General features: G+C 33.4%; 1 protein-coding gene across 1 annotated transcript; it reads right to left on the reverse strand.

Moving 5' to 3' along the window:
- Positions 1-4,739: 4,739 nt before the first annotated feature.
- On the reverse strand, positions 4,740-7,966 carry LOC131623696 (UBP1-associated protein 2B-like). The gene is made up of 2 exons (XM_058894714.1): positions 6,386-7,966; positions 4,740-5,078 (listed from the first exon to the last, which is right to left on the reverse strand). The coding sequence occupies exon 1, from the start codon at positions 7,861-7,863 to the stop codon at positions 6,397-6,399; it is 1,467 nt and encodes a 488-aa protein (XP_058750697.1). The 5' UTR covers positions 7,864-7,966; the 3' UTR covers positions 4,740-5,078; positions 6,386-6,396.
- Between the last annotated feature and the right edge of the window lie 5,754 nt (positions 7,967-13,720).

Here is a 13,720-nt window from a genome sequence, read left to right on the forward strand (position 1 = left end):
TCATCTGTTCATTTGAACTTCTTGTTCATGATTTCAGCTGCTTATACCCTCCCCTAATATTGGGAAAATTAATTTATCAAGTGATAATCAGCCTACTGGGAAGCAATCAAGTATTTGATTATTTTCTCAAATTATATCCTCAAAATTGAGATTCATATTAATTATATTTTTCCAATATTCTTTCATGACTCATCTTAATGTATTATATTGGAGCAATTGGAATATACACAACACATCCAAATGTTCACTTAGATGAGAAGTATTAGAATAAATTAGGGAGGACTAAGATATAGTATCTTGTTGGCTTAATGCGAATAAATATCTTAATATCATACTTTGGGTGTTTCAAATATATAATTTAGAATTGATGATCTCATAAGTATCAATCATATAATTAACTTTAGACGTCTAAAGAATGGATCTTCGGGTCCATTTTCTTTTTATGAACATATATTACATGATATTCAATAACAATTTTAATAATATATGTGATACTTATACAGGAAATCCTAAAAAATCCAGAAAACAAGATCTTAGTCTAACACGTTGAGAAAATAATTTCACAAACTTCTGGTTGTGAGTAAAGACATATGCATGATAGTTTAGTCGATGCAACAATTAATGTCATAAACATGCAATTTCTCAAATTTTTATTTTCCTTTAGAAACACACAAAAATTGATTGGATTGAAGAAACTTCTGGTTCTTCAATACAAATTATTCGCTTCATATTATATCCGACATGAACCAACTGGTTTTACCAACGACACATTTAAGTGTAATTTGTAAACTATTGGTTTTACAATGACATGTGCTTAAATTGTACTATAAGTGTAGTACAAGCCCGAGGAAAAAGGCAGTAGCTTTTCTATTACACGTTTTATTTCCAAATTGTGTTGTGTAATACAAAGATATTCGATACCTCCAATATAATTTAAAACCAATATAATAGTATCTCGTTATTAAACACTTTAATCAAACACATTCATATGAACATATTATCATATAATTATCAAACAATTACCCCTTTTAAAATTAAATATATTTAATCATACAATATTATATCTCTAAAATTATATCGTCATATAATTAATTTGATTTACTATTCTTCTTCAAGAACTATAAAAATAATTTATTTTTCTATCCTTCAGGGATGCTTGATAAGTTCTTCAAGAACTATAAAAATAATTTATTTTTCTATCCTTCAGGGATGTTTGATAAGTTCTTCAGGAACTATATAAATAATTTGTTATAAACAATAATCTAAAAAAAAAATAACCATCCTTCTAAGATGTGTTAAAATTATTTGTCATTTTTCTCGAATGACAATCTTTGAATGAACATATTACAAATTATGAATTTTTAGATTGATACAAAAAAATTATGAAATCCTTCTTGAATTCAATAATATTATAGATGCAACCTTTTAAAGGGGATTGAACGTTGAATTCTTCTAGAATTCGTCAATTATTGATAAACACAATAATCGATTAAACTCAATCTTTGATCAATAATTTGGAGATATTTTAATGTTAATCTTTAGTTCTACAAATATCACATCTCAAACTATTTCCATAAACAACGGTCAAGAAAAATTATTCTTTGTGCAATCCTTCAGGGATGCCTGAATATTAAATTAACACTTTTATGTGTTAAGATTCAATTCCGAGCAAACATATAAAAATACTTTAATGTTAACTTCTTCCAAAATTTAACAAGAATTATCAAAGAAATATAATATTATTGTACAAGGTAAATAAATTTCTCTACAAAATATACAAAAAATAAACATATTTATCTGAAGAAAAAAAATAGTAACAAAATCATGAATTATATTAAGATTAGAAAAATAACGTAGAACCTGACTATATCATCACTCGCGTTAGAGTATCGTGCTAATAACGTGTTAAGAAATTAACTAAAACAATAGAGATCAAAGAGAGGTAGAGAAGAGAAAAGCAATATTGTATTATCATCTTTCAAGTGTACTTTACATTGTAATATGGGTCTCTATTTATAAAACTCAATGGAGATAGAAAATTACACATATTAAACACATATTTAGTATGGAATATGAAGAACTAGGAGATGAATGGACCACTAACATAAATATTCATAACAGTTATAAAGAAATAGTAGAAAAACACCAAAGTTAAAAAAAATAATAATAATAATTAAAGGATGAAAACACCAAGACAACTTAACTGCTTATGAGCAAAAGAAAACTATTGATTTTTAATACCTTAATATACTTACTCAGTTACTCCCAAATGTGTTCTACATCTCATTGATCATGTTCCTAATGGAAAAATTGAAGTTAAAAATTTGTCTCAGCTTTTTTCCATTTGGCCCTTGTAGTAAGCATGAATTTGCTTTATCAACTATGTAATAAGAAATTAAGCTTATTAAGGAAACAGATTGGAATCCTCTCCATTTCCCTAAAGAAATGAAAGTGTCAATAACTAGAGTTTTTGACTCAATAAATACACAAAGGTCATTAATTTGATGGAAAATGAAACTATATATTGTAAATAATATAAAAAAAAAAAAGGATCTCTATAAATTTCTATATAATCAAACAAAGAAGAAAAACACCATTTTCACAACTATCTTCTTTATCATCCAACAACTATACCTTGAGAAAAACACCATTTTGTGATTTTGTTAGCTGTTTGGATTACAAAATCACAAAATCTTACTCAAGGTATATATAAAGCTAAAACTAACCCATTCCAGGGAAGGGTGACAACTTTCGATGACAGAACAGTCCACTCCTGAGAAGATAACTCACTAGCAAAACAGTCTATAACAGTACTCAGCAACTGACCATGATCCTTTCTAAAATCTTGTTCTACCAAGTCCTAAACATGATATGCAAAAGAACATCCCGGGATAACGCAACGCAACCATGTAAAGGCGATTGTTTGAAACAATAATTGATATTACAAAGTTATTTTCAACCATGTCTTATCAGAGGAAGAAATCAAAAAATAAAAACAAGCCAAGGTTCTAATAAAAAGCACTCAATAGTCAATAATCCACATAGCTCAAACAAAGATTCTACCTCAACCAGTCAATTCCCAATAGGTACATCTGAATTTAAATTTCTAATCAGAGGAAAGGAGAGAATTGTCACAAGAAACAGTAGCAATACAAAAGCATAAACTATCTGATTTCTACATACAATGATACAACAGTTGTTTAAATCAACAACCAATAATCCACTTAGCTTAAACAAAGATTTTACCTCAAGCTGTCAACTCCCAATTGGTGCATTTCAATTTCAATTTCTAAACTGAGGAAAGTAAAGAATTGTCCTAAGAAATAGGAGTACCAATACAGATAAATATACTACACCTTCCTTTGGATCGAGCAAGTATAATAAATTAGCTATTTTTCCTTCAATAATAAGGCAAAGGTCGTTTATTCAGGAAGAATATCAACCACTAAGTATGCCAACATGCTTTTCAACCAAGACAAGAAATTAGACACAATATTCTGCAACTTACCTTCCGGTCTGCAAAAGCCACCTATTAATTTGAGGATAACCAGCTACTAAAAAGTCCATTGTTATTATCACACTAAGCTGACTTCATCTTTTTACTTTAGAATTTAATTTATAGGATTGACAAAACTTATATGTTAATTTGTTTTTTTTGTAAAACAAACATATAACAATGTGAAAGGAGTAATCCAGAGCCTTATAAATCCACTTACGGGAAAATATAATATTCAAAGTGCAGCTTAATCAGACAACAGAAAAAGGAGGAAATTTTAGCCATTTGAAATTCTGGTAAACAATTTACTGAAAAAGGAGGAAATTTTAGGGTTCATCTGGAGAAAATTGATATTTCAACTGGTGTATTTTGAAAACAAGTTAATGGACTATTCAAAATGTGAATAAATTTTGGTTGAAATTGTAAATTTGATAAATTTAGGGAACAAAGAGAGAAATATCTTAGTAACATTAAAACGAATTAAGGTTTAAATTCAAAAATCACAAATAAGTTACTTGAGAGACCAAAGATGCAATTAAGCCCAAAGAAAACTGCATCACATACCTAATTGACAAACTCTACCATATATACAACGATTTTATAAAAATGCGGAAAATTTTATTTTAATTTTGATTGATTTTATTATGGGTACACACTTATGTATCACTGTCAAACCTGCAAAATAACTGCAATAAATTAGGTTCACAGACTATTAACAGAGGCAAAGGAAAACAAAAGTTAACAAATTGGCTTCTAGTCAATTTTAATGACGGGATAGTGTTAAGACTTCTAATGATGGCAGTTTTGGGAAGTTATTATGTCAGTTGTATTGTTAAGTGTTAGGAATAAATAGAGAGAAAGTGAGAAACTGATTATGGGATAGTTTTTTAAAGGTTTGGGGAGGGAGAGACCAAGCTCTAGAATTATTGGAGGGAGAAACCAAAAATCTCTAACTTCTTGATTAGGAATTGTCTTTTAATAGTAAACTATTTATTAGTGAATTATGTATTTCTCTATAGTATTTGTAATTATGTGTCTGTTTATAAGCATATTCTGCCATAAATAAAAGTCAGTTATTACTATTAATCAGTACTTTGGTGCCGGTTTCTATCAGGTAGCAAGAACAGATTGCACTTAGTATATTATGCACATCACTGTATTTCAAAAAAGAAATTAAATTAAAACAAAGCAAAAACAGTATTCAATAACAAAAAACAATGGCTAGCAGCTCTTGAACACCAAGTTTACGACGCAAAATGGTCCACACAAACATAAAATTTAAAATATAACTTGTTCAGCATCCAACCAGTGATAGTAAGGATGTAAATATAGTTCAAAGTACTACTAAAAACAGTTCCATAGGTTTTTAGAAGATAAACTAAGTCAAAATAATACAATATTTTGAAATAAAAGATATTATGAAAAACTAGGCAGCGAAAAACAGAACACGGTTTGGTAATTTAAATATTCTGATCAGTGTACTAGGTTATATTTCTTTTTAAACACGCCAATTGCATCAGCTCCTTAAACTTCAGAAGAATCACCGTGCCAGTAATAAAAGACTGATGCACTTATGTAGTATCTGCAAAATGAATAAAAATCACGATAAACAATTTAAGTTGAAAATAGAACGGAATAGTCCAAAATATAAAAGCGTTAAAAACAATTTATGTTGGAAATAGTAAAATAAGGACCCGAAAAACAAATATTTCGCAAAACTGGTTGAGAATTATATGTCAACCTTCCAGCTCAAAATGATTAGAATTGAACATCTTGGGTATATGGAAGGTGTGATATAAAATGTTTTATTAAAAATATTTCTAAAATTACGACGCTTATTAGCCAAAAACATTAGAAAACGTCTATTCAAACAAATAAGAGGCTGTAAAAGGTAGATTTTAGTGAGAAGAAAACAAGAAAAAATCTTTTTCATAAATTGGTTAAAGAAACTAAGCAGATCATAAGCATGACTAAGAAGTTCATAAAAGAGTTCAACTCGGTTGAGTTCCTTAACTCGCAAGCAAGCAAGAATATAATAGGATTACTGAAGTTGGTGCAAATAAGAGTGATGTGCGCAGAAATTTAGGAAAAAAATCTGAATAGCAAAGTCAGTGCAAATCAAACTGAGACTACAAACAACACTATAACAGATAGGCTGCCAAAAAGCACTCCATATGTGATAAACTTAAAAGACTCATTGCTTCGCTTCTTCCCATAATTTCAGAACGCAAATAAACCAACTCCCCTTTACTCTCACAAATATTTTAATCAAGCTAAAGTAATAAAGCTTGTCCAGTTTATTGATGCATGTTCCTTTGAAAATAAAGCTATGTGCATTAAAGAAGAAACTATGCACGCACACACATAAACTCACAAAAGTTCCAACTATTAAAAAAAGTTGCTTATGAATGTACAGTGCTGCACAATGCGTTATAGATAACACTAAGTGCAAAGTTGTTAATTCTCAATCACCAACGATATCAAAAAATATCAAACAAAGAAAAACCCTAAATTATTTTTTGGCTACTAACAAAAAGATCATAACGGGAGAACTCGGGAAGGGAAATCCTGGGAAAGGAGGTACTAAATGAACATAAAAAGAAAAATCAAGGAACTAAGTATTTGTTTTGTCAAAAACAACTAGGCGGGTATAGAGTGAACTCATGATAGATAATCAATATAACCTATTTCACACCCTTGAAAACTAGATACTAGGACTAGACTAAAAAAATAGCTTGCTATACCTTTCTCCAAATTGCTTCCCTATTTCTCATCACAACACAAGCAAAAAATAGCATCCAACAGATATTAAAATATCAAAAACAAGCTAAAAGGGAGGAGGATAAACCAATTGAAGGAGAAAATATGAATACCATCCTTTAAACATACCTGCCACCCACTTAGTGCCCCATGTAAGGCGCAGAACCGCCATATTGCCCTCTTCCGGAACCACCCTGTCCAATTTGCTGGTTGGGATATTGCACCTGCAACCCAACCTGTGGTACTGAATTCCCATATGCTCCCATAACTGATGGACTTATAGTAGGCTGAGCACTGTACCCACTCTGAACTCCATGACCTGCAGCAGGAACACCACCATGATTAAGAGCATTACTCGTTCCAAGACTCCCCAACAAATCACTCAGCCCCAAAGTAGCACCCTGAGATGCAAGTAGTGCCGTCAAAGCCTGTCCAAGTGCAGGCGTCAGCACCGGGTTCAGCCCCTGTGCAGCAGAAGCGGCGGCCTGGTTGTACCCGATTGTTGGTCCAGCCGGTGCCATTAAATGCCCTGGTTGGCTAACTGCAACACTACTACCACCAACATATCCAACATTGTCATTTCTCTGAAATTGTGTCCTCTGAGTCAATGGGTTCAGTTGGTTCAATTGATTCAATGAACTCACGTGTTGTTGCTGCTGAGGTTGTTGATGTTGTGTCTTCCCCGCCTTAGGACCATCAATTGCCCTCTGGCAATGCAAAATATGTCCCTCAAATTCCTTATGAGGCTCCTCCAACGACCTCCTTGCACTCTCAGGACTCTTATAAACAAACAAGCAAAACCCTTTCGGCTTCCCCGTCGCCTTGTCAAGCCCTAACGGCCCTTCCTCAATTTCCCCAAACCTCGAGAAATAAGCAAACAGCTTCTGCGGATCCAATTCAGGACCAACATTACTGATATAAATCTTCCTCTGTGTATACTCCGACCCAGGTGGCACCAACTGCGCCGTCGGCTGCGGAGTTTGCTGCACAGGACCAATAGATGCCAGCTGACACGCCGTCATCCGGTTCCCAATCTTCTTCTGCGGCTCCTTCAAAGCATTCCTCGCCCCACTCCTCTTTTTAAAAAGAATAAACCCATAACCCTTAGATTTCCCAGAAACCTTATCAGTAACAGCTTTACAATCCTCAATTTCACCGTATTGCGAAAAGGCGTTAATCAGCGTTGCGGAAGTCGTGTCCCACCCCAAACCATGAACAAAAATCTTCCTATGCGAAGCATCTCCATCCGCAATCTTCCTGATCCGGTCCGCGACATCGCGGTGTTTAGCCGCCGCATCGCAAAGGAGAGTCGCGATCTGTTCCTTTGTGAAAGGCTCCACTAGATCCTTAATCGGTTCATCGTCTTCTTCCACGTATTCTCCACCTTGAGCTTGTTCTCCTCCGTCTTCTTCTTCCTCCTCCACCTCCTCTTCTTCCTCCTCCTCTACTTCCTCAACCTCTTCATACTCAACTTCCTCCTCAACTTCTTCGTATTCTTCGGTGGGAATATAGGGTTCCGGTTCGGGTTCGGGCTGAGAGTGATGCTGTTTGAGTGGTGGTTCCTCTGGTTGAGAAGATTTAGCGACGAGCTTTCTCTTTCTCACCATTGTTTGTTGTTCGCGTGAAGTGAAGGTGATTGATTATTAGGGTTTCAGATTGGGAATCAAACACAATCACCTCACTACAATATGTGTCTTTTTCTCCAACAAAATATCAGAGTATATTTATATATCATTTTTTTTTTCTGTATCGAAAAAATATCACACTTTTTCGGTCAAAACAAATATTCACACTATTTTAGTGTTAACAATTTTTTTTTACCGGTTACACATGATAATTTTTTTCTTGGGTGAAATTCACGTGTTAAAACAGTTTAGATTTGAATATGTACTATGGTCTTGCAGCTGTACTATCTTTTATTTTTTAGTTTTGTAATTTTTTTTTAATTTTGGTTTTAGTATGTTATTTTGCTTTTAGTATAAAAATAATGTTATATACTAATGTTGCTAACTTTTTATTTTGCATGATGAAGATAAAATGTTCTCTTTTTTGGTATTTGGATAGGGTCTGACGCGAAGCGGTGTTTGTTAATTTTAAAGTTGAAGACGTGATTGTCTTGTTAGATAGAGGGTTTCTTAATTGTTAAAGTTTGTTTTACGTAGGTTGTCAATTTTTCAACTTTTCTTTTATAGAGCTCTGGTGACGATTTGTAAAGAAATAGCTAAAATTCAAAACAACTTTCTTTCGGGCGAAACAGAAGACAGAAGGAGGATTCATTGGTTATGGTGGAATATTGTTTGTCGGTCGATTGAGAGGGGGGGGTTAGGTTTGAAAAGGATAGACGAATTCAACATAGCCTTGTTGATGAAATGGAAATGGAGAATTTTGAAGGGTGAGGATTAACATTCTGAAGGCGAGGTATGGGTGTTTGAATCATGAAATACTATCTGAAATCGGTTCGAGTAGTAGCATTTCCAAATTATCTTGGTGGAAAGACATTTGTTCCTTGAATAAGAGACATCAAGTGGATGTTTTTTCTGGTAAATGAAGGTTCACTTTCGGTAAAGGTATTGATATTCCGTTTTGGCACGCCAATTGGGTCAGTTGCGGTCCTTTTAAAAATATGTTTTCGGCTTTATTTGAAACGGGTTCTCTCAAAAAGAAGACAGTGGTAGAGATAGGCTCTTGGAGCTCGGATTCTTGGGAGTGGGGCAGTTTCGGTTTGCAAGCTTCTGGTTCCCAAAACTCACTAAAGAAGAAAGAGTAAAAAATAATTTAATGGACCAAATCTATTCATGGACAATAGGAGGGAAGAGCGGCATCTGCAGGATTTTTTGTCTGAAGTGTCAGTGGCAAGGGAGGCAACAGATATGGTATCTTGGATCCCAGATTTGGAGGTTGGTTACTCGGTTAGAACTGGCTACAACTTGCTTAACAATTTTCCGACTGTCGTGGGGACAAAGCCAATTAAAGAAAAGGCCTTCTCTCTGTTGTGGAAGCTCAAGGTTCCGTTCATAATCCAGGTTTTTCGGGTGGAGATGTTTCTGGAATTGGGTAGCTTCGAAGGATCAATTATTGCGTAAAGGTATTTTGAACCATAATTCTGAGCTTAGTTGTGTTTTGTGTGCAGCGGAAGTGGAAACTTTATTCCATCTTCTATGGTCTTGTGAATTTTCTTGGTCGGTTTGGCATGAGATATCTATTGGGATAGGGATAGTTATTCGTAACGAGGAGAATGCGTGGTTGATCTTTTTGCATTGGTTTCGTTTCTTTAAGAAGAAAAAGGTCAAACTTGGTAATGAATGTAGCATTTGGATAGCAGTTTGTTGGAGCAATTGGGTATTGAGGAACAGAGTTTTGTTAAGAGCGAAAAGTGCAATGCTTCAGATGTTGTTTGGAATATTAAAGTGTTGGCGTGGAAGTGGTCTTTTATAGATGATATTAATTATACCAAATGTATTTTTTATGAGTTTTACAAAGACCATTTGTATTATTTAGCTTAAGTTTCATTTAGGCAGTAATATCTCCTCTTTTCGAGTTCTCTCTCGGTTTTTGTAATCGCGGTTGAGTACCCCTATTACTCATTTAATCTAATCCTTGCTTACAAAAAAAAGAATTTAATTGAAATCGTGACCGTGTGTAAAAGGATTTTTACACACTCAAATAATTATAAATGTTGAATGTTAGAAGAAATTTGACTTTCATTTTAACTACCTATAAATAATGCAAACGGGTGATGGTGATGAATTGACAATGTAAAACTTTTTACACTGATAGTGCATAACAGGGTTGTTAATAGTATGGTTCACTGAAGAAAAAACTGAACCGAACTAAACCAAAATAAAATTTATTCAAAATGAACCAGACCGTTTCAATTTACTTCGAACCGATCCATAGTCATTGGTTTGGTATACTGTTTTGAAATTTTGAACTGTACCGAACCGTTAGAAGTTAATTTTTCCTAAACTGAACCATTTATTAAAGAACCGAACCATTAAACTATTTTTAATTTAAAAAAAAATTAAACTTGTTTTTATATTTTTCATTTTCAAGTTCAGTTCGGTTTGGTTATAGTTTTAGTTCGGTTTGGTTATAATTTCGGTTCACTTCAGTTATATTTTTGGTTTGATTCTAGAACTGTTTGTACAATATGATTTAGTTCACTAACCAAATATAACAGCTCGATAATGGATTATTTTAATTTCAATTCGATTCGATTCAATTCATAGTTTTTTTAACGGCGCTAATACATAGTAGTTAATCTCTACATTTAAAGGAAAAAATATCAATGTTATATTAAAATTGACTTATTGATATATTCTTTTATATATTTTTTTATATTAGTGATATAAAATTAAAATAAATATTTCATACATATGTTAGAGTTTCTCAAAACTAAACAAATAAATTCTAGGCATTGAAACATTAAAAAAAAAAGTATATTAACATAGATCAGATGTATATTTAAACAAATAAATATATAAACAAACACAAATTACTACGTTTATATTTGTTGTGCAAATAAATAAGGTGAAAATAATTTTTTTTTTAAATAGAAAAGGTCTAGGCTTTTTTATAAGTCTATTTAGTTAAAAAGACTATGTATCTAATCATAAAAAAACCTTTTAAGTCTATCAGATCGGACTATTTAAATAAATATAAATAATTTTTTCGTTATCATTATGTTATGTTTTGTACTTTGAATTAAAATATATAAATAAAACTTGGTTATCTTGGCGAACTTATGAAAACAAGACTAAACCATCTTATGAACAATGTTATAAGTCGTTTTCAGATGTTATCTTAAACAAATAGTCTCACAAAACTTATGTTAATAGATCAGTTAAAATAAGTTTATGCAAACAAACTTTTAGTGTCATTGGTCTTTTAGTTTGTTAGTCTATCTAAACATTACTTAAATTCCTTATTTACACATGTCTAAAACAAATAGACTTTATATAGGCTAACAGGTTGATCAAACTTTCGAAAAGGTCAGTCTTAGGCCTAAAATAAGCCTATGACAAGCTATAGGTCATGCTAAGGCTTCAATTTTTTTGGCAGACTAAGCTTAGATTTGGAAAAACCTAGATCAACCCAGTCTATTTCCACCCATAACTTTATACTTCAGCAGCATTAGACATTGAGAAATGCATTACATTGAGCAATGAGAAAGTTAGGACTTTTACTTTTTCCGTGCAACCTTTCTACTAATTGATGTACTGCATTTAAGACTTGTTGGTAAATACGTATGGTAATTAATATTTATTAACCATTAGTGCAAATAAGTGTGTTTAATATATTATTAACTAATAACAATAATTGAAAAATGAACGTTAAAAAATTATGGGCGTTTGACTTTCTAAAATATGAGATAAAAAGCTCATCCAAAAAAGAAAATTTTACATAGTTTAGTGTAGCCTTAAAATAAGAGAATTTCTTAATGCACCCTATAACTTTCTAGCGCACCGCGCGAAAATATCAATATATCTACAGATTATGGAGATGTATCTCCGAACACATCAAAATGTTCTCAGATTTCCGGAGATGTATCTCCAAAAGCACCAAAAGTATACACATTATTGAACAAGACCCTTAATCAGTGAAAAGAATTCTCCAGAGATGCATATATGTAATATTTATGTAGTTGCATCTCTGGACGCACTCCAACTTTAGTGCACGCGTTGCCTTAAGACCAGATGTTACGCAGAAATATTCTGGAGATACATCTCTGACATCCTTTCATAGATGTGTCTCCGGACGATATTGTCTCAAATACGTGTCATCGTCTCTTCCCTCCCTCATTTTCAGATACTCATTTCAAAACCCAATCTTTCAAAACACTCCCAACCCCATTGTGTGAAACTTCATAAAAAATCATCATACAATAATCAATCTTCATCTAACATCAATATTCAAGTTTCATCAAGCATCAAGAATCAAGTTTTTGAGAGATTTTGAAAGTTTTTTTTTTTTTGAACTTTTTAGAGTTAATATAAAATAGTTTAGAATTTGAGTTTTAGATTAGAAAATTGAAATATTTTAAGTGTTTGCTAGCTTAGAACTACGATAGAACGTTTTAGTTAGGTTGTTTTGACGAACAGTGACATTTTTTTGAGGTCCTCAGACCCTGCAAGTCGCCATTGACGCTGAATAAGGTTGCATAAATTTTTCGGAGAAGCATCTCCGAAATTTTTCAACGATTACATAAAAATTGGAGATGCAACTCCTAAATACATCTTCCTGCATTATTTTCCTTTATTTAATCATGAGTCATTGTGTAACGTTTATTTTGTCCTTTTACAAGAGTTATGACTGACAGACAATCCAGGTTGAGACACGTCAGGGTAGCATCGCATGCTTCAGTTCAGAGGGGAAAAAGTCACACATCTTAAGCTCCTTCTACCTCTAGACAGGTTATGGCGGAGGCGGCGTCAGGTTTCGGGATTCATGTCTCTCTGCCTTCTTCTTCTTCATCGTCCTCCCGTAACAGGCAAGGTTTTCCTGCTCATGCCTCCCTGCCTTCATCTTCACGTAGATGCATGAATTCACATATGCAGGTACATGAGGCAGGAGAGGCATCACAACCCTAGGCCACACCTGAGAACGTACCCTAGTCCCAAGCCACACCAGCGATACCTGATATGCGTCCCAACCCCAGTCCCAGGCCACACCGGTGGTACTCGATGCATCTCAGCCCCAGTCCCAAGTGGCACCTGAGGCATCACAGGTCCAGGCCCATGTAGATGAGGCTGCACCTGCAGCACATGTGAGTTTTGGAGGAGGGCATTTCGACTTATCACTGTTGCCTTTTTACCTGGACCATGTTGCCAAAATATCTGGGACAGAGAGGTAAAAATTGATTGGAACTATTAATTTAAAAAATGTTTGTTTTATTATATGCCGATCATGCTCATGATGTCTTGCCTAAGTGTCGTCGTATTATGAAAATTGGGCAGACGAATATTAATGGAGGATTCTTTCCTCATGGCTCTAAGGCGATAGGTGTTATAAATACCATGATAACGGAGGCTCGGGAGGCTCTGCAGTATAGGAGACAACACAAGAACGCGGGGAGAGTGCGGAGCCGGCTCATAGTCTGACATACACATTAGTCTTGACATTTGTACACTTGATATATTTTGGGATTGTATTTTATTATCGACTTTGGTGTAACTCTTGATACTCTTGATCTATTTTGTAGTCTTGACTATTATTTATATACATGTCGTTGTATTCATATTGTTATTATAGCCGAACATGAGAAAATGTTCTGATGATTTACATTTTGTGTTATTCATATGAAAATCGTTGAAAAATAAATTGTGGAACTGTGGTATACATTTCGAAAATGCATCTCCGAAACTTTTACTGAAATGCATCTCCGAAATAAACCTATATTTATAAAAAAAAATGTGTCCGAAAATACATTTTTAAAAGTTAATGAGCTTTTTAAGAATTGCCTAG

This window comes from Vicia villosa, unplaced genomic scaffold (genome assembly GCF_029867415.1).
Source record: "Vicia villosa cultivar HV-30 ecotype Madison, WI unplaced genomic scaffold, Vvil1.0 ctg.000077F_1_1, whole genome shotgun sequence".
NCBI lineage: Eukaryota > Viridiplantae > Streptophyta > Magnoliopsida > Fabales > Fabaceae > Vicia > Vicia villosa.

Coding starts and splice junctions, on each gene's coding strand:
- LOC131623696 (XM_058894714.1), bottom strand. CDS start 7,863: ATGGTGAGAAAGAGAAAGCTCGTCGCTAAATCTTCTCAACCAGAGGAA.